This window comes from Pholcus phalangioides, unplaced genomic scaffold (genome assembly GCF_987345545.1).
Source record: "Pholcus phalangioides strain wild (caught in Gottingen) unplaced genomic scaffold, Ppha-v1.0 ptg000004l_1, whole genome shotgun sequence".
NCBI classification, from domain to species: Eukaryota; Metazoa; Arthropoda; class Arachnida; order Araneae; family Pholcidae; genus Pholcus; species Pholcus phalangioides.
The window spans coordinates 46,629,405-46,657,327 of record NW_028301597.1 but is presented as its reverse complement, the minus strand read 5'-3'; the positions used below and the strand labels follow the sequence as shown (position 1 = coordinate 46,657,327).

General features: G+C 38.2%; 2 protein-coding genes across 2 annotated transcripts in view; both read right to left on the bottom strand.

The window, feature by feature from the left end:
- The window catches only part of LOC149087721 (uncharacterized), a 468,106-nt gene that overhangs the window by 422,410 nt on the left and 17,773 nt on the right, over positions 1-27,923 (bottom strand). The window lies entirely within an intron of this gene.
- Positions 26,942-27,865, bottom strand: LOC149087722 (uncharacterized). The gene has a single exon (XM_089231966.1). It carries the CDS (start codon positions 27,863-27,865, stop codon positions 26,942-26,944), a length of 924 nt encoding a protein of 307 aa, XP_089088092.1.

Genomic DNA, 27,923 nt, shown 5'->3' with positions numbered 1-27,923 from the left:
GCCATGTTGTTGCCATGTTGTATCAATTACCTTATTCTCTACATGTTGCATCTACAGCATCTTACTTATCATTTGGTGACTTTATTGTCATTTATTCATATTACATTGTACTATCACATAATTAGTTAGCATCAGTGGTCATGAACATATGATATCCATTAACTCCTGTGTAGAGGTGGCTGTTAATTCATAGGGTAATGATGTACTTTCAGCCACATTTCTAAATTTTTCGTCATCTCAGGGATGGTGTGAGATTTATTTTATTTATTTATTTATTTATTCACGTCTCAGCAGGCAAGGATTGCCCAATTACAGAGATGGACAAGAGAAGAAAAATACAAAAACACAAATACAACAAACTACAAAAAAAGCAAAAAAAAAAAAAAACGAGTGGAACAATAGAAATACATACGGAAAAGCATAATAACATGAATATTCAATACTCACACATAACTTTTAAGAAATTCTCTTATAGTTGAATTGAACATATCGGGTTTCACATCGCATTGATTATATATATTTGATATATTGCACATCTCAAAAATAGGGAACCGTCGTGAAATATTTGTTTGGGGTTTAGGGAGGCGAAAAGTTTGCCGAACAGGCCTAGTTCCAATTGGCACAGAAAAATCAACAAGTTGAAGAAGGTAACAGTCATCAATTATATTATTGACAATTTTATACAAAAGAGCGAAGGTAACTCCTTCCTCTTCGGCATTCCAATGATTGGAAATGGAAAAAACGTCGCAGTTCAGTTGTACTTACGTCATTGATGTAGACGTGAAATTTCTTGTAAGACATGTAACGTAGAAATCTGTTCTGGACTCTTTCTAGAATCAGTGAGTCTAGATTGTTGTGAGGACTCCATATAATAGTGCAGTACTCTAGTTTCGGGAGTACATAAGTCCTGAAAAGTGTCGCGATTGATTTGAGATTATTGCTGCTCCTCACAACAAATCCTAGCAGTTTTAAGCATTTATTGGTGAGATCATATATATGATAGGTAAAAATATATGTAGGCAAGCTTGGAGTCACAGAAAACACCAAGGTCTTTGATTGCGGAAACACGACTGATCGAGACAGCATCAATGGTGTAGTCGAATTCGGTCTATGACAATTTTGTCGTTAACACAAATGACTCAGGAAAAACGTCAAAAAATTCATTCAAGTCTCAAAGAAACATTAATTCATAGTTTTTGTGGATCCCCGGTTGGGAACCACTGAACTAGAACATTGAAAAGACTACAGTCGGCCCCGGTTAATCGGATAATGGACAAACGGATATCCCAAGGAAAACATAACATATAGTCCTGATAGAGACAATGCTAATGTTTTCCTTGAACCTTCACTCGTATATCGCGGTGCCGTAGATGAGACTCTAAAAGCTCATAATCCCAATTGTGGAATCAATAAGTAATGAACTATTCAATGATTTTTTTTAAATCACAAGAAAAATGTTAAAAAATAGTAAGTTTTTTAGTTCCGTTTTTGAATTAATTTTCAAAACCAAAATGAACACCAAATTAAATGACATAGTCCATAAGACATTAAACAATAAATGAAATAATTCATGGAAATCAGTTATTGGATAAATAATGTATTCTATTACAAAAAATAGAGAGAAAACCCCGAATTTTCTAACAGATAAAAAACGTATCATCCAAGGGTGTGCGGGAAGGTAAGTCGCATTGCTCTGTGGGTGCGGGAAGGGGGGAAGAAAGATTGGGAACCACTGTTCTAGTAAATGCGAAGGAACACAATTTCTCCGAGAGAAAGCATAAATAATGAAAATAATACTGACTCATCCATCGACCAAGTTCAACAACTTGTGGCTCTTTCCAATAACTTACAAGTCCAATGAACTCAAAGAATTTGAAGAGCGCTATGACTCAAAACTTAGTAGATACAGTCTTTTCCATAATATATCAACCAACAATAAGATGAATTTTCAAAATCTTCTAGTAATTCTTACCCTCATGTATAAAATTCTTACTTTTAAAAGAAAGGAAAAGAGAGAGAGAAGCTGTATTCTATCTAAAGTTATCTTAATCCACATAACAAAAGAAATGTCTGTAAACTTCGATATCGTATAGATAAGGAAAAAAATTCCAACTCTAAGAACGTCGAAGAGAGAGAGAGAAAATCGACGATCTTTACGATTTAGACCGTCTGAGGTATCGTGTGTGTGTGTGTGTGTGTGTGTCTGCGCGTGTCTTTTCCAGCGAAAAGTATTCGGAAGGTAATAAAAACCCGGTCGAAGAATACGACTCACTGAAAGTCCAAGCTACGACACAAAAAAATAAGTAAAATGTAATGCTGTGATCCTTTTTCTTTATATTTTTTGGAGCTTTAGTGACTCTCGTGTTCAGTATTTGGAGGAGTCTCCTCGTAGGAGAGAAGGAAAGCAAGAAGGAGCAGCAACAACGAATTGTGCAACTTAAGAAGGAATTATGTGCTCCATAACATGTAGCAGACACAAGATCTAAGAGAAAGAGGAAAAACGTTGTCGTTGGATTTACGATCTTCTTCCAAACAACGACCGAAAAAATAATAATAAAATGAAATAAATAAGTCACATATTTTTGTGCCACATCTGTCATCGCTGTAAACAGTTGATTTCTTCTCTCGTGAAAATAAAACAGTTAATAATTTAAGAAAGTAATATTATATAGAATATACATTATACGTTACGATAAATGTGATAAATCGGTTATTGTGCATCATAACCGATTATTATGAATGCATTCCAATCGTCTAAGTATGTCTGATAAATTTATCAGTTTTTCTGGTGACTGCTTAATGCCCAAGCATCGTTGGTAAAAATTTGATAAATACTAAAAAATATTACTTCTACCGGTGATTATGCGTAATAACAACGTGTCGTTAGTAAATTCGATAAATACCTGAAATTTATCCACTTTGTCTGTGATTATGCATGCTACCTTAGAGCAATTGATGAACTCGATAAATATAAAAAAATCCCGAATATAATTCCGATCGAATCCCGATATAATATTACAATACATGCATGAATTACATGCATAGCATTTTTTCCTGAAAGTGTACGTCGCGGCTCTCAGGGGCGTCGCGACGGGATAGAGAAATTGATTCGTGTGCCCATTTACGCTTCGTAGGGGCTGTTTTATAAGTTAATATATCTTCTTTACTATTCTGGGGAGCCGCAGATAGAGCATGAATTGGGCAAGCGAGCCACGGGTAACAAAAGTTTGAGAACCACTGATGAATAGTATATCGAAAAATATGATTTATCATTTTTGCAACGATGTGACTTGTGGTTATTATTACGCATAATCACCTGTAAAATTGATAATTTTTTAGTAAACATTAAATTTACCAACGATGCTTGCGTACTATGCAAAATCACCGGTAAAAGTGGTAAATTTATCAAACTCAACAAATTGTCGGCTATTATGCATAATAACAGATTATTATGTACAATAACTGGGATTTATCACATTTATCGTAACAGATACACTCTTTTCCATGGTATCAACAAACCATAACATGAATTTTCAAAATCTTCTGGTAATTCTTTTCAAATGAGCAAACTTCTTACTTAAAGAAAAAAAAATAGAAAGGGGAGCTGTGTTCTATCTAAAAAGTTATCTTAGTCCACATAACAAAGGAAATGCCAGCAAACTTCGATATCGTGCAAATAAAAAGAAATGGAAAAAAAATTCAAAATCTAAGAACATCGAAGTCAGAGAAAATCAACGATCTTTACGATTTAGACTGTCTGAGGTAAGTGTGTGTGCGTGTCTTTTCCAGCGAAAAGTATTCGGAAGGTAATAAAAACCCGGTCGAAGAATACGACTCACTGAAAGTCGAAGCTACGACACAAAAAATAAGTAAAATGTAATGCTGTAATCCTTTTTCTTCATATTGTTACGTCGCGCCGCCGGGTCACTCGTCGAACCTCTTCTCACCAGACCCGTCCAGTCGCGCGGATCTCTCCGGGGTTCTTCGCCGAGGACTTGAACATGGGTAGACAATCACACGAACGAGGATTCGAGAACAAATATTTGCTTTTATTTACATAAGCTGCTAAAACTACTGGTAAACTAGAGCAGCCTTCCGAACGTCTTCTCCCTTCGCGTTCTACTTTTCGAGTCCATCTTGGATCTCGTTCTTCTATTATCACAATCGCATGCCACGCGAACCTTGCATGCGTTAACCTAGCCTTTTCAAATTCTACCCTTCGTAACAATATATTTTTGAAGCTTTATTGACTCTCGCGTTCAGTATTTGGAGGAGTCTCCTCGTAGGAGAGGAGGAAAGAAAGGAAGAGCAACAACATCGAATTGTGCAACTTAAGAAGGAATTATGTGCTCCATAACATGGAGCAGACACAAGATCTAAGAGGAAGAGAAAAACGTTGTCGTTGGATTTACGACCCTCTTCCCAACAACGACCTAAAGAAAAAAAATCAATAATAAAATACAATAAATAAGTCACATATTTTTGTGCCACATCTGTCATCGCTGTAAACAGTTGATTTCTCCTCTAGCGAAAATGTTTCCCAAAACTAAAATAATAGAGTTAATAATTTAAGAAAGAAATATTATTAAATATATATGTTTTGCTTCTTTTGGATTTATTGTCTATTAAATCAATTTCTATGGTCCAGATACACTGGGTTTTTAATAAAAGATGAGACAAGCTACAAGAGGTAGTATAGCATTTTTTTTTTTGTCATGGGCCAAAGAAAACTCAAGGTTGCTAAAAGTTGTCGATGGATTAGTAAGAGCGATTCGAGAAAGCAGCAGATCCACAACATATAAGATTGTATGCACAAAAAACATTTTGCATACGCTATTTCTTTTTTAATTTCTGGAGGTACAGGCAGTGCCACCCTTACCAGACGCGGGCCCGGTGGGAAAACAGTAACTTGGCCTCTTTGTCCAGAGTTTTTCCTTCTGTGAAGGGAGGGGGGGGGGGAATGGAAAATCGAGGAAATGAAAATCATGAAAATTCAGAAAATGAAAATCATGAAAATTCAGAAAATGAAAATCATGAAAATTCAGAAAATGAAAATCACGAAAATTCAGAAAATGAAAATCATGAAAATTCAGAAAATGAAAATCACGAAAATTCAGAAAATGAAAATCATGAAAATTCAGAAAATGAAAATCATGAAAATTCAGAAAATGAAAATCATGAAAATTCAGAAAATGAAAATCATGAAAATTCAGAAAATGAAAATCATGAAATTCGTCATATATGCAGTAAATAATTCCAGCACCAGTGAAAATTTAGAATAAATGAAAGGAATAGTTCCAGATTTTATGGGGCGCGGTAACCCAAGCCGATAACATACTGGCCTAAAGTTCCAAAGGATGTTTAGAGGTGTCGCGAGTTCGATACGCGGTTCGTCCTTGTCAGAAACTTTCCTGACGCGGGGGTACAACAGAAACGTCGACTACGTGACCAGTAAAAAAGAGCCGTTAGCCAACCAACCTCTCGGTGAGTGTAAAATAAAAAAAAAAGCGAAATGTCGGACGCTGCCATTTGAAATCGGCAATAAATTGTTAAGTCCCGGTCTAATTAGCCCTCGCGTGCAAAAAATGACCGTGGTGTGACAATGATCAGAATTAATGAAAATTCAGAATTTATGGAAGAAATTATTGTTACCATAAATGGGGAACACCCCCCCCCCCATAAACGTGAGACCCGATACCCACCTGCCGCACATCCCTAAGGGTGGCTCTGGGTACATGGCACCACTTTAACAATACACATATTCTTGTTCTAAATAAGTGTTCGTTTCTCTAAAGCCGGGTTTTCCTAGTAGTAGAATTTCTGCACCGTGTGCAGTGTGAAAACGCTGATTGGTTAAAAACTTGAAATTCAGGGGTTTTTTTTGACCAATCAGAATTTTTACGCTGCACGCGCTGTAGAAACCTCCTTCTATAAAATTTTTTATAGGAAAAAGTCAGGTTTTCTTAGGAGCAGGTTATCTGCACTATTTGCAGCGTGAAGACGCTGATTGGTTAAAAAAACCTGAAAAAATTTCGGGTTTAACAAATCCCTTCTTCACGTTGCATACGGAGCAGAAATTCTACTCTTCAGAAAACCCTGCGTTTTTGGCTTGGCGCACGCCAGTTAGGCACGACAAAACAAAACAGCTGTAGACACGCTTAGTCATTTTTTTTTTCACACTTATTTGAATGACGAAACGTTTCAATTTGCCTGATTAACCGATGTGCGTTGTGTCACACAAATCAACTTGAACAGCAGTGACTTCGCTTGTCTAAAGCTGTCTTGTCCAGTCGTGCCTAACTAGTGTGCGCCTAGCCTTGGAATATCATTCACATCAATAGATTCCAAAGAGAAAACTCCAACAACATAAATTTATTAACTTCAATCGATATGTGAACATGGTATAGGAGAAAGAGAAAATAAAAGAGGTTGTGATGTTGGCATAATGTATGTAGAAAAAATGTCCTCTCCACTTGTTAATACTCAAGCTTTACGCGACCCACCCTGACAGGGCATGCGCGAATAATAAAGAAATTGATACAAGATATGCAGAAAGCTGGTTGTTTTATGTAGAGATGGTGATCGGGAAGAAAATTAACACATTTGTCTTCACTGAGAATTGAACCACAGCCCTCTTGCACTCCAGGCGAGTGCGTCACTACTACGGTATCACAAGCAGTGAAAAATTTCTTCTTTTGAGCGTATATGCTGAACGGTACCGTGCGATGGACGGTGAGAGCAATCAGGTAATAGCTCGTAAACAAGGCCACCAGATGGCGACATCATACGTAAAGACAAAGATGTCCTCTCCACTTGTTCATACATGATATGCGGGGAAACTGATTGTTATGTAGCGATGACGGACTGCGAGAGATGGCAGTGATTTGAGTCCCAGTAGAGGCAAACGTTAGTATTTGTGATGCATGTCGTGTTGACAATATATCCTTGCCGACTATTTCTCTAGTTTTTGAACCTTTATCTTTATCTGAAACCGACTATAGCTCAGGCCTACCACAATGAAGTGATTTTCTGCCCTTTACCCAATTGGGTGAGCTATAGCGGAAAAATGAGCCTCAACATCACAGCCTTTCCGAGAGCCAGACGTCCCTCCCAATCTCCCACAACGCTCCCGCCTCTCACACCGACAACGCTGCGGCCGCCATAGCGCAACCCGATCCCCATATCCAAAAAAAAAAAATACATATATATATATTAACTTATCCATGCTTTAGATCAATGTCTCGCGACAACAGTCCTCGGTGGAACATTGTCTTAACAGTAGCATGGCAAATATTCAAAATCAAAAATGTACAACAGAGAATTTGGAAAGCTTTAATTCTCACGCTGGTGGGCCTTAGCGCCAGGCACCAGCGGGTATTCCTTGAGAGCCAAAGAAATTCTCACGCTGGTGGGCCTCCTAGTGCCAGGCACCAGCGGGTATCCTCAAGAAAAATATAGAAATTCTCACGCTGGTGGGCTACCTAGTGCCAGGCACCAGCGGGTATCGCCCAGAAAGATATAGAAATTCTCACGCTGGTGGGCCTCCCAGCGCCAGGCACCAGCGGGTATTCCCTGAGAGCCAAAGAAATTCTCACGCTAGTGGGCCTCCTAGTGCCAGGCACCAGCGAGTATCCTCAAGAAAAATATAGAAATTCTCACGCTGGTGGGCCTTCCTAGCGCCAGGCACCAGCGGGTTTCCTCTAGAAGGATATAGAAATTCTCACGCTGGTGGGCCTCCCAGCGCCAGGCACCAGCGGGTTTCCATTATTATATCAAATAAGATGAATTTTTTTTTTTTTTTAAATATTATTTATTATCAAATCACTTCTACCTTGGGATTGCCTCTTTTATTGGGCTATTGCCTCTTTTGTGGTTTTTATGTCTAAAATGTAGACAAACTCTTTTTTGGGCAATCCTCTTTTTTTGGGCATTATAGCCTCTTTTAAAACAAAAGTAAGTTAATTACAACAAATCTTTTTACAGTTACAGAGCAAAAATAATAAAAATAATAACAGTGACAACAATAATAAAAATGAATATGTACAAAAACTTGGATATTTTATTACTACTCACTCGGGTAGTATTCTGAATCCAAGTCTACACTATTATTTGATATACATTCTTCAAAATCAGAATCATATCGTGGGTCAATGTTCGGAGCCCTAATTCTCTCCCTCACCATGGATCTGAGAACTCTATCAGAAGGTCCAATATTATCCAAGTTCCTTGAGATTACTGGAGGCTGTTTATCATGTACTTTTTCAAGATTAGCTTCTAAAAAGTGAATTAAATTGGTAATTTTAAAAAGCCAATTTGGAACTTTAAGAATTCTTCTATACCATTCTTTTATAAGTTCACTTCTAGGCGTAACAATATGAAATTCTTGTGAGTAGGGACATCTAGTAGCATAATGAATGGGAGTACCTGTGTCCCCACACTTGCAATTTGAATTATTGGATTTTTTAAATCTTTCTAAATAATTAGGAAAGGGTCCATGATGAAAGAAGAAAATTGTGGTCTCTCTCGACCAACCTGCTGCTTTAAAGCTTACTTTTGGCAATACAATATGTATTTGCCTACCTTTTGTTTCTGGGTTATCCCAGAATGTTTGCCATTTCCTCAACAGATATTCTTTCAGTTTTTGAACCTGCAACATGCGACTTCGCACACAGCGAGTTGAAAGCAGCTTATTTTTCTTTTTTATTTTTTTTTTTGTTCATGCAAAAAAATTAACTGGTTTTGGCACCAGTTGACGATAATTAACTGGATGCTCCGTTTCCATCACAATAAAATATGGTCACCATGAGTATCGTTTCTGATGAGTCGGAAATCCTATCACCCTCTCCCTCTATCTAATAGGGTTTATTTAACAAGGCAAAAAAAAAATGCATCAACATGCGATGTCAACATGACTTGAAGTGCTACAACTACTAACTGCAATTGAACCACGCGCATTCATCTGGGAAGTTCCTAAAAATTAAGCGTGACTCCAACGCATTCATGATGTCAGCTTTATGCATATTTCGTGTTCGGGAAGTGCTGCCATCTGCCTTTTGTACTGAAAGAGAAAATGTCTGAGTTTTCGGGTGTTTGTAAGTAAGTTGGTTTCAAGGCTCTGCCTGTGCTTAGACAGACGTTTTTAAGTGGAAGACCGGCTTGTATATTCACGCCTTCTAAGTTGGAAAATCACACTAGTTATCCGCTGAAGAGCGATACGTTTGCTTTACGTATAAATAAATGAGCTCATTGTTCACTTATTTTTTGTCTGTTCATCAAAAAAATACAAATACAAAGGATACAACAGACAAAATACCCAACGAGGTGGCTGAGAAAAGATGCCGACAAAAAATACGGACGTCGGACACATATCTAATCTATATCAAAAATACAGCAACCCCAAATAAGAGTAATACAAAAACCAATAATTATGATCAAATATAAATATACTGCCGATAAAAAACTATAGTTGTCTCATCAAAGTACGGATAGCTTCTCGATTTATTCCAATATATGTATTGTATTTCTTTTTAAACGAGTCAAATGTGTTAGAATTCACGACCGCCGGAGATAAGCTATTCCATTTATTCGCAACACTATTAGAGGAAAACTCCATGCGATACCACCACGTAGAATCGTCCCCTACCAATCGATACTGGTATCCCCTCGTCGAAGCAGTTGGTTGACGATGTATTAATAACTCATATTCCCTTTTATTCATCCCTTGAAAATTTTAAACACTTAGTCATAACGCCCTACCCCGACATCTGCGCTCTTCCAATGCAAACATTTTCAAAAGATCAAATCTCTCTTCATAGCAATACTTTAGGAAGGTAGATTAAATGGCTTTGATTGCTGCTTGTGGGTTTTATAAAGATTGCCGAAATCTCCTCCTAATAGCTAGATCATTTCCCTCCGCTCTGTCTCAATGCAGGGATTTTAGCAGGTGGTCAAAGACCTGGGCTATGCTGGAAGCTGTGCGCGTATGTGTTGTGTGCTTAACGAAAAGTTTGTTTCTGTGCAATGCTTATTTTGTGCAGTGATGCCATCTGCCGTCAATTTTTCTGGTATGAGTGGAGTGTGATAATCAAGTAATTAAACCATTATACTTTTCTGATGTGAGTGGAGCGTAATGATTACGTAATTGAATCATTGTAGGCCTGCTGCTGTCTGTGGCAAGAGTTTTTAAAATGGGGGAAGGGGATCGACTCGCATTCGCGACTCGAAGTTGGGAACCGCAGAAAAACAAATTCAGCCGACCACGACTGCAGCAACGGTGTTCAGGCGAAACCTCCCGTCTCCATAAGTGATAGTGTTCATCAAGAAGAAAAAAAAATTATCTTTTCATTGTAATTATTCAATATTTCTATTGGTAAAAACTTAGTGTCGAATACCGTTCTTAATAAAGGGTTGAAAAGCAAAAATAGAATGTGGTTGAAAAGCTAATGTTTACTTTTTGTTACTTGAGAAAAATCTTCCAAAAAAATGGCTATTGAAGATCGTTTTTCATGTTTGAAATACGATCGGGCCATAGTAGCGTAAAGCCATGTGAAGACAATATTATTTACACAAAAAAATAGAGAATTTTTCTCAAAGATAACAGAATATTTCTCAAGGAAAATCTTTTCCCCTCAAACACAATAATAACAGAGAACAAAACTCTATTCAGAAACTCTAAGAAAAATCTCCTATCCAAAGAGTTATTAAAAGTCTTTTCTCTTCTATTTTATGAAATTTATTTCGAATAAAAAACTAATTCTTAAGGATCGTTCGGATCTTTTCATGTTTTTGTTTAGCCAAAAAATAAAGACTTTATTTATTTAACTTCTATTAAAAGATTTTTTTTCCCAATGTTCCGGGATTAAACGTTGCGTTGAGCACAGCATAGAGAAATTTAAGTTTATTTTGAGTTTTTTTTTTAAACATTTCGTGATCATCATTACACCAAATTTTTTGAAATACTTGTAACAAGGAGAAAAAACTATTAATATCGATGATAAATTTGAATTTTTAGAAGTATATATGTTACGGTGTAAAATGTGATAAATCAGTTATTATGCATACCTACCAACTGCCTTGGTAAGTTTGATAGATTTATCACTTTTACATTTGATCATTTTTGCCGCACTACGGTCATTTTCACCAGGACTAATTACATCGGGACTTACAATTTATCGCCGATTACAAACGGCAGATTTTTTTTAATGCTCACCGAGAGGTTGGTGCTCTTACCCCCTCGATGTGGGACATTTTTCTGTGGTCATGTCGCCGTTTCTGTTGTACCAGTGTCAGGAAAGTTTCTGACAAGGATGAACCGGGTATCGTACTCGCGACACCTCTAAACAATCTTTGGTATTTTAGGCGAGTGTCTTATCCACCTGGGATACCGCATCCTTTATCCCTTTTAGTGGCGATTATGCTTTGTAACCAAGAATCGTTGGTAAATTTTACAAATACTTGAAATTTATCGCCTTTATCTGGGATTATGCATGATTCAATAATGCAGTTGGTGAATTTAATAAATATGAAAAAATTTCAAATGAGTCTAGTATGTGTGATGAACATAGTCGGACCCCAATATAATAACAAATTTTACGATCGTATCGTGATAAAATGATACAATATATATATGAATTCTCATGTATAGTATATCACGCACATAAACCTCTCTTTTGCAGACACCGGTAGGACAAAAGAATTCGTTCATAAAATGGAGAGGTTATCGTTAATCAGAGATTTGAAATGCATATTTTCATTATACAAGAGGAAATTATTAGTTGGCCGTAAAAGAGGGATGACCGTATCTGAGAGGTGTCCGTTAAGATGACTTTTTACTGTTGTATGATTTATGATGTTTACCAACGACGCGACACTTAGGTATTATGCATAATCGCCGGTAAAAGCGATAATTTTTTAGTATTCACTGTTTCAAATAAAATCCCGGTTTCCGATTTCTAAGTTTTTGATGGCATTTCTGACAACAAAATTGCATTTGTAAATTTTTCCCTCCATCACACTCTCCCTTCTTTTAAACACGTTTCAAAACTCAACTTTAACAAGGCCGATTTTTCCCTTATGTAAAATATCCTTCGCACCCATTTCATCATCTCACTCAAATGATATTCATATTCTCTGGAGTAAATTCAAAGCGGTTATCGAAAAATGCAGAGCTCTTCTGTTCCCATCAAAAATACCTCTTCTAAACGTCTCTTCAACCCCGGGATCAATCGTGATATTATCCATTTAAAAAAGGAAAATTTGCCGAAATGTCTCCAAACTCAAATTCAATAACGCTCTTTCCTTCAGAAATAAGATTTCAGTCTCCATACGTAACCTTAAGGGTCTCATCTCTCACCAAAAACCGAATTGCCTAACTGACTCCTTGCCTCAATACCTTAAAACTAACCCTTCAAAATTTTGGAATTTTCTTCGCCCTAAATTAGCTGGCCCTTCTTCCCTTAAAATTGATAACATTGACCTGACTTTTTACCTGGATATCACAACAGAATTTAATTGGGTTTTTTCCTGTTTTCCCTCTAACCCCACTCTTTCTCAGTACTTCTTTTCCGCTTCATTATTCGAAATTCTTCTATTATCTTCTTCACTAGAGTAGGCCTCTCTCTCCTGAATCTTTTAAAAAAAACTGAAACCCCACGCCACTTGCACCGATGGGATTCCAAATCATATTCCTAAATTTTGCGCTGATGAAATTTCTAATTACCTTTTAATTATCTTCGTCTCATTAAACTCATCTGACTTGCCCTCTGACTGGCAAATTAATAAGATTATCCCAATTCATAAATCGGGTTCTCTCTCAAACCCCCTTAATTTCAGTCGCTATCACCTCTACATGCTGCAAACTTTTGAGCACGTAGTTGCCAAGAAAATCTGCTTACACCTTGTATAACACCCATAACGCCCATACACCACCTTGCACCTTGTATCGTCTTTATCAGTAACAACCCAATTAACTCTTTTCATACATGATTTATCCAGCAGTATCGACATAAACGTCCAAACTAATACAATTTTCTTGGATTTCTCTAAAGCTTTTGAGAGGGTGCCCCCACAACAAACTTCTTCTTAAACTCCAAAACCTTGGCCTATGTGTTCAACTGCTAAAATGGGTGGAAGCCTTCCTTACCAACCGCAGTCAGTTTGTCTCCTTCAAGGGCCAGAACTCCCCATTTCTCCAAGTTAAGTCCGGCACGCCCCAGGGTTCGGACCTCTTGCCATTATTATTTTTGATTTATATATACGATCTTCCTAATCCTATCCATTGTCATATCATACTCTTCGCATACTATTGCGTCATCTACCAAACAGTGCACAATAAATCCGACCAAGCATCTCTCCAAAACCATCTCAATATTGTATCGGAATGGTGCTCGTCCTGGCAATTACCCCTTAATTCTTCAAAAACATCTTCTACGAAATTTACTCGCGAAAGACTTCTCGATTCTTCTTATTCTATCAATAATTCTCTAATCAACGAGGTTTCGCATTATAAATATTTGGGTGTAATTATTTCTGCCGACCTCCGTTGGAACCTCCACGTTGATTACGTCTTTCATAAGTGTCTCCAAAAACTCTTTTTCCTTCGTCGGAACCTCAAAAACTCCATCCGCACCTCAGATATCACTGTTTTCAAACCGATATCCTTCCTGTATTCTCATATGCCTGTGAAATCTGGACCTCCATACTCTTTCTCTCTAGTATACGTAGACAAACTAGAGTCAATTCAAAATAAATCCGCCTGAAGCAGAAATGAAGCAAGAAATTTTAAAGTGTTGGTCATCCTCCGTATCCGTTACTGAACCCAAGCGCCAACTCAATATTCGACCGCTTTCCACCCGTAGACATATCTCTAGTTTAACTTTCCTTTTCAAAGTCCTTCATGGTCATTTTCATATCGACACTTATAATTTTCTAATTCCCGCTTCATACTTTTCCAATAGAATTAACCATTCCCATAAATTGAAACCAATTTTTGCATCCACTGATTGTTTCAACATTAGTTTTTTTTCCTCGAACAATAACAGATTGGAACAGCCCCCCACCAAACATTATTGATTGTACAACAGTTTCTTATTGCCTTTGTAATATCAACCGTCTCTTCTGTCAAACTTCAGCACCGCATTCCCTTGTATAGGCGTCGGGCAAGCAATATTGAATAAATAAATAAAAATACTTATTAAATTTATCAACGATGCTTGGATACTATACATAATCGCCGGGAAAAGTGATAAATTTAGGATAATTTATCAAACCTTCCAAAATACTCAGCGATTATGCATAATATCCGGCAATTATGTATAAAAACCGGATTTATTGCATTTACCGTAACATATGTAACTAAGGATATCAATATTTTTGAAACTATTTAGCAATAAGCTTTTTTAAACGGTATTTTGATTAGATTAAGGAATGAGAAGTCACGTTTTGAGCTTGGGATGAGAGGTTTCAAGAGCATGTAGACTGTGAGAGCTCAGGGAATGGGAGTGACAGATTTCAAAAGTTCTGGGAAAGTGCTTCAGACTTTCGAAACTCAAAGATGAGGGAGCATGAGGATTTCGAAAGTTCGCGGAAAGTGCGCTCAAATTTTGGGAATTCGGGAAAACTATGTGAATATTCTGGGTACTAGAGGAGAAATGAACCAGAAAATTTCAGTAGTTCTAGGAAAGCGTGTGCAGATTTTAGGAGCTTAAGAAAAGAAAGGAAGATTTCGGAAGTTCTGGGAAAGTGATTATAGCATTCAGAAGATCTGGGAAAGCGATTGCAGCATTCCGAAGTTTCAGAAAGTATCTGTAGAATTTGACAGCTTAAGAAAAGAACGGGAAGATTTTGCAAGTTCTGAAAAAGCACTTGCAGATTTTTGAGGATTCAAGAAGGAACGAGCCAAAAAAGATCTGGGAATGCACGTGCAAATTTTGGGAGCTCAAGAAAGGAACAGGCAGATTTTGACAGCTCAAGAAAGAAGAGTTTGAACGTTACGGCAAAGCACTTTCAGCTTTCGGAAGTTCTGGGAAAGCATGTACGTATTTTGGAAACTAGAGGAGGTATGAACCAGTTCTGATAAAATGTAAGCAGGTTTTGGGATCTCAAGGAAAAAAAGACAGCTTTCGGAAGTTTTGGGAAAGCGCGTGAAATATTTTGGGAACACTGTAGATTTTAAGAGCTCAAGAAAAGAACAAGGAGATTCTGGAAATGAGCGCAGATATCGGAAGTTCTGGGAAAATGCGTAAACATTTTGGGAACTTTTCGAATTCACGGTATAGCTATAGGTTGTGGGAGCTCAAAGAAAGAGCAGGCAGATTTTTAAAGTTCTATAAAAGTGTATGCAGATTTGGAAGGGGAGGGGGGTCTCTGTGGAGGACCATGCCGATTTTTGGAGCTCACGGAAATTTTATTCGAAATCTTGCATAAAAGCTTGTGTTCATGCCAAATTTAGATATTTCATGTTCCACAGTGATTATTAATCTCCTACGCCATTCGCTCCCCCCTATCTACCATGGGCACCTTCTAGTTATTCGCCCTCCCCCGACTCTCGGATGTTTTTTTCCAACTGCATATCGTATTACAAGGATTATGCTTTTAACAGACCACCCTACCTCCTAGAAAGGTGTCACGGACACTAGGCGGCCCGCTGGTCACAATTAAAGAACTGCTTCAACATCATCAATGATACTAATGATACACCGTTTAAATCTGATAGCGTTCACCAACAACGTTTTTCGATTGTTCAGAAACGATGTGCCGCCATGGGTTCGACTAGGGGTGCCACGAGATATTTTCGGCATAATATCCTATTTAAATTCGTCGTACGCATAGCAATGTTTTACATAACATCTGATTACTTTGAGAAATATAGAAGAGACTCCAGCATATACAGGGTGTCCTGTAAGTTCCAATTCAACCTTTATCTCATCCACCGTTCTTCGTACGGTTCCAGTTTAAAAACAAATGCTTAAAATGTGTTCGGAAACTACCCTATGCCAGTTTTTCGAGTGAAACTACAGCGTGTTAAAAAATAAAAAATCTAAATTTTTATAAAGACACCCTGTCCTAAAATAACCCAAAAAGAAATTAGTTTGCCCTGTCACTTCTGAGGACAATAAAAAAATTTAATAAACTTGATATTCGCCGAGATATCTTTATTCAAAAATAGGATGAAGTTGGAAAAGAACGGCTAACGCTTATTTCCCTCGTTCGCGCTGCCCTTTTTAAACTTTTCTCCATTTTTGAATAAATATATATCTCAGCGAATACTGCACTTATAAACGTGAAATTTTTTGTTGGCCTCTTAAGGGGTCATTCAAGTATTACGTCAGCATCGATGGGGGGAGGGGGCTTCCGATTTGCTGACTTTTGCTGAGAAGGGGTCAAAAATGGCTAAACATTTGCTGACGTTATACTTGAACGGCCCCTAAGATACAGGGTAACTACTATCTAATTTGGAGCAGGGTGTTTATATAGAAATATAGATTTTTTTTCCACTGTATTTTCACTCCAAAAACTGGTACAGGGTAATTTCTGAACACGCTTTGGGCATTTTTCAAATTGGAACCATACATCTATGACGATCGGTTGATGAGATAGAGACCGCATTAAGACGTACGTTACACCCGTTATATGAATAGCTGAAAGCATAATTATTTCCAGAGATATTCAAATTATTTCAAAGAAACATAATTCCTGCTGTTTTTCTTTCATGACTATTAGCTAATAGGGAAATTCGACTCCGTGTTTCGTATACGTCGTAATACATTTCGCATCAAGACACAAACTCGGTGAAATCTCTTGTTCGTGGCAAATCCAGAGGAAATAAAATTTACTTCGGGATAATTCGGAAGAAGTCTCATTAAATGTCGCTTAATTCATTCGAATCAACTCTAATTTCAAAGCGTAATTTATCAGTTTTAATTGGAGAGGTGTGTACTTCTTTCATGAATCGAGAAAACACCGACTGAAATTCCATTTGCGGTTAATTTCTATGAAGATAATTTCTGCATTTACGATGTTTCAATCTAATTTGAATAATTTGGAAAGATTTGAGAGAAAACATTTTAAATTTCCAACAAAAAAACCGTCTTGTTGAAACTTTCCAGACTAATGACTTTTTGAATAAAAAATTAAGATCTTTCCCCCACAAAATGACTTTTGAAAAATTATGTATGTTATTTTTACAGATGTAATTAATGGCCAATATAGTTACGTAGTTAAAATTTTCAAATCTTTTGAATGAAGTTTTACGTAGTGATTTTGCCATTTACTATAGGCATGAATGTCGAATATGAAATGGAATATATCTGTATTCACACATGTATATGATTTATAAATTCTTTTTGTTTATTTCATGAGCTGATCAATTAAAGTTAGCTGTACAAATGTTCAGTAAAAGTAAAGCCTGAAGATTATGGGCCTGCACCCTCGGATGGTTGATAACACATATCGCAGCAAATCCGTCGGAGAAATTCGATATTTGTTTTTTGATGAAGAGGTGTTGTGCGCCTCTAAAAACCACCTTCTACCGCCTTTGCTATTGCGATTTGACCGCCATTCTGTGATCAAAAATTCTTGTTTAGGTGTCTCATATCACCTCTTAAAGTTGTTTAGTAAGGCAATTGCGAATTTTCTCTGTTTCCAAAAAAAATCCTCTTCGCAACAGCTAACTGTTAAAAGCCTTCGTATGACAGCGGAAAGTGACGTCATCCTTCTGTAAGTCGCCATCTGGTGGCAGCGTCAGCAGTTGTGAGCTTGGCCTGAGTCAGGTCCGGCCGTCCATGTACGGTGCCTTTCAGTGTTCACGAGCGTTAACCCGGAAAGTGGTTCGATTCCCCGCAAATGCAGTTGAATTTTCCCTCTTTCCGAAAAACTTCATCTTCGCAACAGCCAGTTGTTAAAACCTTCGTACGGTAGCGGAGAGTGCAACGTCATCCTTCCGTAAATTTCCATACTACCCCGAAGGGGATACCGTCCATAGTACTTCTGTTATCAAAATGTGAACGAAAACTGCTCATTCCGCACACTGGCTGTCGATCTGACAGGTTGATGGAAAACATGTTCTTAGATGAAACAGTTACAAAGTATTCTATGCTTGGGAACCTCGGGTAAGCGTTGATAAGAGGAAGAGACACCGCGGATGAGAAAAGTTGGAGAGCAACTAATCTAGTGGCCAAGTCTCTCTCTGAATCTGGGAAGAGGAATGGGCCATGGTGTGTCAGGCACGATAGTTCAGAACAGGACTGCTCTTACAGACGTGGGGCCCGGTGCGAAAATAGTTTCAAGTCTCCTTAGTCCTGATTTTATACATTTTGTGGGGAAGGGGGAATCGGCATCCACACAGATCATAGAATGTACAGGAATGCTGAAAAATATCTACTCACCAATGAAAATTCAGAATTAGTCAAAGAAAAATCCGCAGAATATTCAAAATTAATAGAGCGAGAAATCACAGAATTAACAAAAATTTAGAATTAATCATAGGAAAAAATATCCCAGAATTGATGAGAGAAAATATCCCAGAGAATTGAAGATATATTTAATGTATGTAATTTTTTCACTTCTATTACCGTGAATGAGCCCTTCCCAAATCCGAGGGGACCGGTGCGGCCGCTCTTGTTGCACACCCGCTATCGGTGACTCCGGTTCTTAACTTCGTAATCCTGAGAAGCGGATTAGTGAAACCAGACTATGATCAAGAGTTTTATTTGCTTTTTTTTGCCTCCTAATTCCCGAAATCTCAATCCAGTCGAAAATCCTTTGGCTCGCCTCGATAGACATTGATTGCGAATGGATGCATCCCCTCCCCCCACAGTCGTATACCCTACAGCAGCTTTAGAATTCTCTGCGGTCTGACGGCTACTCTTTACGGTAGCAACATTCCGGAAATTCACTACGTAGCTTATACATCATCTAACTGCCGTTTATGCAGCACTAAAGTTCGATCGTGCGTGCACCGTGCTGGACTCTCGTCGCGAGGATCCAGGTTTGGTCCCCATTGGCAGCATAATGGTGGTCGGCTGAAGTTGATTTACTAATTTCAAGGCGTGAATGTGAGCAAGTCTCTCTGAAAGCCAGACGGCAGCACCAGCAAGAACACGAAATAAGCCCTCTGACAAAATACATACGTTAGGGCCGCGCATATACACATATATTCAAACACATTCCGACCAATGTTCGCCGAAACGCACCTAGATGCGTGATTCACGCATAAAAATTCGATTTTACTGCTTCGAATTTCATTGAAGAGTGAAAAGTTTCTTTCAAACTTTAGATTTTTCTTTTAATGGAGATACTTTTCTTTAAAATAAAAATATTCCTCTTTGTACAAAACTACCCTTGAAATTCAAGAGATGAGTGAAACTACTCTTCAAAATTATTCTATCGGATAACACTGCAGTATAGTATTGTGTAACATGTAAGAAACATCATTGAACTGGAGCTTCTGTTGCCATCTATCACATAAAACACACAACTGTTATGATTCTTCGATTAAAGTTTGTGACTAGTTTCTGATTCATAAACTGCAAAAAAAAAGACAAAAAAAAACAGTGTGCTATTAGTAATCATTACGTTTGCTTTGATATTCAAACACTTGCTATTTGTGCATTTTAAAATAACTTTAGTAAAAAAAAAAAAAATATGGTTTCTTTGGCTTATAGAAATTGTAATCCAAAATGATATATAGACCAGAAACAGGTCTACCCTGGTATGTTTTTCCCCTTTCGATTAGAATCGCAAAACGCCAAGGTGGACAACAATATTGATTTTTTTAACGGTAAGTTACAACAGACAAGTAACAACTGTTAAAATATCAAAGCAAACATAATAACTGAACTAATATTATTGCTTGTAAAATATTTAGTAATATCATAGCACGTTTCTTTTCTCTCTCTTTGCGGCACATCAATCAGAAACCGGGCGCAAACTATAATCGAAGAATTATAACATTTGTGCGTCCTATGTGATAGTTGGCAGCAGAAGCTCCAGTTCAATGATGTTTCTTACATGTTACATAATACTTTACTGCACTGTTATCCGATAAAATAACTTTTAAATAGTATAATTTCACTCCTTAAATTTTAAGAGATAGTTTGTTAAAAAGAGGGATATTTATTTTAAAGAAAAATGGAGAAATAACTGTATTAAAAGAAAAACTTGAAATCATAAGGAGTATTTTAACAATTCAATGAAAGTTGGAACAATAAAAACGATTTTTATGCGTGCGAAAACTGCTGTACCGTGTAGTTACTTTCAATATTTTCTAGACGGCATATTTTTTGCTGATAAAATTTCATTTTTACCAGTTTATCGCTCTTGAAAAAAAGTTACTAAGAAACGCACCATTTCTTTCATGGGGGATAAGTTTGTAAAATATGGACATTTTAGAGTCGGAAGAATGACTAAGAATGCTTCCATGTACACAGAATTTTTTGCTGCGCAGAAAAAGATTTCCTATATTAAATAAGGTAGCATGTTATTTGTCATTCCGCACAGATATTCTGTGCGCAGAAGAAACAACAGGTCTGGGCAGGTGAAATAAAAAAGAATGTGCCCCATCTGGATAAAAAGAATCTCTGGTAGTTCTGATGTGCGCTAATTCGTTAGAAATTCCGATGAGGATTGTGTATGAGTTGCACATACGGTAAAACAGTAGTAATAGTACTAAAGGAGATTACTCCGGAAATCATGTAGTTGGTTCTAATTATGCTACTCGACTCTACATATGATCATCTGGAAGGCATATCGATCTCATTCACAATGAAACCGGAAATTTATATATTAGTGTATCTGATTTGACTAACAAGGAAAGTGCCCCATAAATGTCTATAAGGTCATAAACTCAAAAAATTGTGTAAAAGTTTATGCTTATTAATTTCAAACAGAAATATACAGGAAAAAAAAAATTAGCGGTGGAGAGTGCAATTATTAAAGTTACAAAAAATATTAAAAATAACAACAGTTGGCTACTCATCGCTTCTCGTGTTTTTTTGGCGATATCTATTTTTCACTCTCATACACTTCCTCCAACGTCTCTCTTCTATAAGAAAAAACTTGTTAATTTCTCTTTGTTTTTTTCTTCTTTCGTTGTCTTTGCTATACCAACACTATCTATAGTATAAGACGTCCGCGTGAAGCTCCACCTTCTTCAGTGATGTCACGAGCTTCGCGTGGAGGCCTTTTGCTATAGATGGTTTTGGCTGTACCCGATCGTGTTCTGTTTGAATAGCGTCATTCTAACACTCTAGGGGGTTGTGGGATTTTCTAATTCATTCTTGGCTTCCTTATTGGAATTCAGACTATTTATAATTACATTTTTTTACATAATAATTTCGCAGGATTTTTCATATTTTTGTACACATTCAAATTATTAGAATCAGTGGGTTTTTTTCGAAAATTTTTGACGACATTGTGTTGGGATCTTGTTGTAAGTGGAGGCCGATTATCGATATATAAAACGTTTATTTTCTACTTTAGGAATGCAAATAGGAGTGATTCGTACGATGTTGATGCCAACAATCCAGTAAATACGGCTGTCACTTTCTCAATTTAGGGTGAGACAATGGATACTAAATCCCGTTTTTAATGACATAGCAGCTAAGCGACGAATTGCTCTTTAGTTAACTGTATGTCAGTATCATTAGCTCGCCGCCGCACAAGTCACAGAAATTAACTCGTATGTCATTGGGCTTTTCCAAAACAATCTACTCTCATCTTATTCTCCGAATAACGGGGTCAGTATGGAAGCATCCATAGAAATGCAATTGTTATCTGATATTCATAGAGGTCTATAAATAGGTAGCTCTACGTAGAAACGTATCGACTAACATTCTGCTCAGTTATGAAATAATCTTATTCATTTAGTCGATGTTCATATTGAGAGAGAACCATATGTGATTTTGCTTTGACAATTTTTTTAATTTCCACTGCATATAACTACTTTTCAATTCCGTCCCTAGTGTGTGAACCTTAAGTATGAAGGTATATTTTTAACTGAACCCATAAGAATATTACTAACATAAATTACAACGGTTAAATTATTTATCATTCAGTGAAAATTCAATTTTAACGGATGGTTGAACTGGAAAGCATAAATTGAAGCTATAGTGAGCTTCTTATCGGTAGGGACAGCTATGTTTATGCACATGTAACATGGGGCAAGATGACGGAGGTGAGATAAGCAAATCATCAACTTGCCCTGATTGACAAGAGAGAACTACTCTTATATTACTTTTATATAGTTATTGGTTTTGGCGCAGCTTGACTTAATTGGTCCTTGTGCCATTAAAATCAAAATCCAATCCATCCCAATTTTTGAACCCCCCCCCCCATTCTTGACAACAAAATTTCGTCGGCTCTGCCCCCGCCTCCTAAAGGGGAGAAAAATACCTATTATCCCTTCATCCAGCCGGCAAGGGGCCTGTTACCGAGGGGGCGAATAGGCCCGGCACTCCCTGAGAAAATGTTGTCCGCTCAGTCAGTCAGCTTGACAGTGATTGAAAGAAGAAAAGAGAGCCGTAAGTGTCACGTTGCTCTCTTACTAAACTTAAAGCATTCCACAAATTGAAGGATGTTCTTCAAATTAATCACTTTTTTCTTCAATACACAGTAATTTTGAGTTAATTTGATTTCAGCGCACACGTCAAAAATTAATTGTTTCCAGAAAAACACTGATTGTGCTTATTTTTGTTCAACAGATGACCGATTACAGATTGGGATAGCAAGACTAGAAGCGCTATCTTTTGTTGACATTTTATAACGCAAAAATAAAAAATTGGCTTCGTTTTGAAATGTATTACATAAAATGTCCCAAATTGTTGGCAGAGCCCATATCTCTGCAACCGTTGACATTAGGAACTAATACTTTACTTGATTTATGTAAATGAAATTCAAAGAGGGACTACTAATGCCTCTACTTCAGCGCCTCACGACACAGTGCGTGAAATTTGGAAGGCAGATTCATATGTCTCCAGTGGTGTAGATGGTAGCATGCTTGCCCGGTATGCAAGAGGGCCTGGGTTCGAGTCCCGGCGGAGACGTGATGACTTTTCTTTCCGAGCTCACCTCAGCATAATTTCCGGAAAATAACTGTTTCCTTGAAATTCATAGTGTTAAGTTGAGGTCATTTGGTGTCATTCACAGATGATACAACTGAAGATTTGATAAAAAGTTTAGAAAAGAGGACACATATTTACACCATAAATAAAATAATTAAACGCATAAACACTTAATGTAAGTAAAACCAAATATGGGTGCATTTATAATTTAATAAATCTAAATATACAGGCAACTGAAATTAAATTTCCTGAATGTTGTGATTTTCACAAGGATACTATTTGTAACTGAGCAAAAGTGTTCAATCACAAATATAATTGCACAATTACAGTAGTAAACTATGAATATCTTGGATTAGTTATCCAAATGTACAACTTGAAATGGAAAATTCACACTAATTTTATGTAATTCTTCCTTTCTGTGCGCACTGAATCGTTTATGTTTCTCGAATTATTGAGTTTTCACTTCTTTTGTTGCTTTTTGATCACCTTATGGATATTTAATCCAGGAAAATTTCCTTTTTGAGTAAATTCTTCACACGCATTCCGAAAGATGTAACGACATCTATCGGCGAAAATTTATAACCAAGAACTTGGTAATATATTGAACTGCATGCATAATTTCATTAATTTTTTTTGTTTGAACTCAAAATATCCACAAACGTGAAAAAAAAATCATACGTGGATAAATTTTTCCCAAGAATATCGGATCTTACTTTTCCGAGAGTTAGAAAAGAACGATCCACCAGTCATAAAAAAATTGTTTTCGAAGAATTTTCAGAAAAATAAAATTGAAAAGAAGATGGAATGGACAATATTATATAAAATTAAGTAAAAATTTTAAAAATTGGCATTCACAATACTGTGTTGTCATCAACAAATATCAATTCATATTGTAATAAAGTTGTTTGTTATGAAAAATAATTTTTTCTACAATGCGTGTATCTCCTGAGTTGCAAGTGCATTTTACCACGTACCGCAATCTAAATTGCGTGACTGTGGCGTAAATTTCAGTCATGTAGATCAGTGTTTCTCAACCTCCGGGCGCCGAGTGATTTGCCGTTTCATTTTTCTCGTACATTTTCGTTGTAAGTGCGTTTGACCGGGCCTTCGACTCACAAAAATGAATGAAACCGGGCCACGGGCTTGAAAAGGTTAAGAAGCAGTACTATAGAGCATTTTGTGGGCGGGCAGAGTGTGGAAGGGAAAGAGACGTCTAGCCAGACGAACGACCTTTAATACAAGCAAAGAGAATAACTATCATACAGCAGCGGTCACGTGGAGGGGGAAAAAGAAAGTCCCCAAAAGAGGGAAACGTTGCGTATATGGGGAAAGAACATGAATACACAGTAAAAGGGGGAAAATGATATTATTCCAACGCCCCCACTTCATTTGAGCCCGTAAATAAACATAACATTTCTTAATTTCACAATATCAAGTGCTTTTGTAAATCCGTCGGCTGGGTTGACTTTAGAGGCTATATGCTGAATGTCCAGATGACCTTCACTGATCTTCTCGCGAATAAAATGATGCCTGATGTCGATGTGTTTCACGCGGCTGGACACAACATGATTACCGGCGAGTGATATGGCACTTGCGCTGTCACAGTACAAAGTCATGCGTTTGCTGACACAACCTTGCAATTCGGTCTTGAGTTGCTGTAGCCAGAGAAGTTCTTGAACGGCTGAGCTTATTGCCATGTACTCAGCTTCTGTTGTGGAAAGGGCGACCGTTTGTTGTTTCTTTGAATTCCAGCTGACGGCTCCGGGAAGACATAGCCCCTGTCATCTTCATCTCCAGCCCAGTTAGAGTCGGTGTAACCAACCAACTCCCCTTCGTTTTTCTGGAACACGAGATTCTTGGTGAGAGTTCCCTTCAGGTAGCGCATGATACGCTTGACGGCAGACCAATGAGCTTGACCAGGGTCGTTGACGAATCTGCTCACCACTCCTACGGCGTAGCTGATGTCTGGACGAGTTCCTTGTGAAGCATATAGTAAGAATCCTACTGCTTCTCTGTATGGAACCTTCTTCATCTGGCTGCGATCTTTTTCATTCTTCGGCGACATGTCTCTAGTGAGATCTTGATCGGAGGCTATAGGTGTATTGACCGGCTTGCTTCCTTCCATAGAAAATCGTTTCAAGACGTCTTCGATGTATCTCTGTTGGTCCAGAGTTATCACTCCGTTTTTGCGATCTCTGATTATCCTTATTCCGAGTATATAGTGGGCTTCATCTAGATCTTTCATCTGGAATGCCTGTTTCAGCTCCCTTTTGATTCTGTTCTTTTCGTTTTTGTCATTGGAAAGAATAAGAAGATCGTCGACATAAACGGCTACGATGATGATTTTCCCGTTGTAGTTCTCAAAAAATATGCACGGATCTGCTTTTGACCTTTTTAAACCCGACTGCAATAATGCCTGACTTAAGTTGTCATACCATAGTCTACTGGCTTGTTTTAACCCATAAATGGCTTTCTTCAGTCGACAGTGTCGTTTTGGAAAATGTTCTGTGTCTGGAAGTTCCATATAAATCTCTTCTCCAAGTTCCGGGTGGAGAAATGCTGTGACCACATTCATCTGATCTATGTCCAGATCATGCTGAGCTGCTAGAGAGATCAGAAATCTAATGGAGCTGTGCTTCACTGTTGGCGAAAACGTTTCTTCATAGTCCAGGCCATATTTCTGTGAACATCCCTTGGCAACGAGACGAACTTTGTATTTTTCTATGTCACCATTGGCCTTTCTCTTTGTTTTGAAAGTCCAACGACTTTTGATAGGTTTTCTTCCGGTTGGAAGATCACAAAGTTCCCATGAATTGTTGTGAAGATGAGCTTTTACTTCAACATCTAAAGCCTCTCGCCATCTCTCTGCTTCGGGGCTGGCCATAGCTTCCTCTAATGTTTCTGGATCTTCACCACGACACAAACTAGTTTGATGCACAATGAAGCCGTCGTTGAAGTGCCTTCTGTCAGGAATACGACTGCAGGTTGGACGTTCCTCATCATCGCTGTCTTCATCCGTCAATTTTTCGGAGAAATTCCCCATGTGATGGTTGTCACCTGGAGAACTGGGGAAACCGCGAAACACCCAGGCTCTGTCGCAAGAAGCAACGTAAGCACTTCGCCTCCCCCCCCCCCGGAGGGGGGGAAACAGGGCATCTCCGGTAAAACCAAAATTTATTGATACGTCAAAGATTACATATAGTGCAAAGAAATCAAAAATTATGTAAATCGAAGAATCAAATTAATCAAGTTAAAGTAAAGTGCAACAGGCACGGATAATAAATAATCATGGAAAGTTGTATAAAAATCGTATCGCAAAAGGCGCAATCAGAAATTTGATTGATCAAGGATTGTATCAAATGACAAGAAGGGCAGAGCACCTCATTGCACTCCGGCAGTTCAATACAGTCAGTCTAATTTCTCCGAGACGTCATTAATTAGGTTTGGGATTCATCCTGCTCCTCGCTCGCAAACAGTGCCACCAGCGCACTGTCAGGGTGAAGACGCGGCGATCTCCTTAACGGCGCTGGTACCGGAGTTGCAGGAGCTGGAGGAGACGGATCCCTTATCTTCTCGGGTTGTTCCTCAAGGAATTTCACCATTTTTCTTATCTTTTCCTTTGATTCCTCTCGACGTAGTATGCCAAACATCCATGGTCTGTGTAGATGGGCAGTCGGCGAACGGAAGTGATAGGGTGTCGTTTCTGGACAGCATGTGGCGTAGTGCAGGGGCGTGCCAGGCTCAAGACAAGAGCATTTATCGCTGGCAATCACTTTAAAGCGATGTAAGGTTGCCGGGAAAGGCCCATGACCGGTGACAAATAAGATGAGCTCTCGTGACCAGCCCCTGCTCCTAGTATCTACTTTCTTCATAACTTCATGAGTTTATCTTCCTGACGCCTCCGGCATATCCCAATGCAATTGCCAATTTGCTATCATGTCCCTCCAGAGGAGTGATTTTGCGTGAGAAGCTGGATAAAAGAGTTCGTCGTAAAAGACTCCGGTATTGGTCGCTTCTTTGGCCGCCGCATCCGCAAGCTCGTTTCCCCACTGGCCGTTGTGGGCTTTTACCCAGGAGATGCGTATTGATGGGTGAGATACAAGTATACTCCTTATCTTTCTCGCCATTGCGTTTTCAGAGAGCGGGTTTAGAATGGCCTGGATACTCGAACGGCTATCGGACCTTATTACAGTCTGCTTCCTGTTTGTAGCTGCATCCAGAGCTGCTGTAAATATAGCGAGCATCTCAGCTTGATATACTGAATTATTTTCTTTTAGTTTAGCAGCCCATTTATGCACGATCTCCGTTCCCACGGTTTTTATACAGACAGCTCCTGTACCTGATTCCAGTTTAGAGCCATCCGTGTAGTATACGACGGATTTCTCCTCAGGTGTATCATCCTCCGAAGATTCTATTAATACTTGATTGGCCTGCAGAGATTCTGCAGGATGCGAGGTCCAGCCTATAGTTTTTTGCTCGAAGGCGTCCGGGACTAATGTTTCCTCTAACAATGGACATGGCTTGTGAAGCTTTAGAAGACGTGTGACTCTTGCCAGGAATTCTATCTTGAGGGATAATGGCGGGAGCCCCAAGATCACTTGAAGAGCATTCGTAGGTGCAGTTCTATACGCACCAGAGATATATAGAAGGAAGGGTCTTTGTATAGAATCGAGCCGTCTAAACATCTGGACCTTGGGAGAATGCCATATGGAAGCTCCATAAGCTATCATAGGCTCAACCACTGTCAAGTAGAGGGATCTCCTCAGAGCCCGTGTCAGTCCCCACTGTGGTCCAGCCATCAGACGCATCTTCTGAAGAACACGTGACGCCTTTCTCTTCTGTTCTTTGATGTGATCTTCCCAGCTA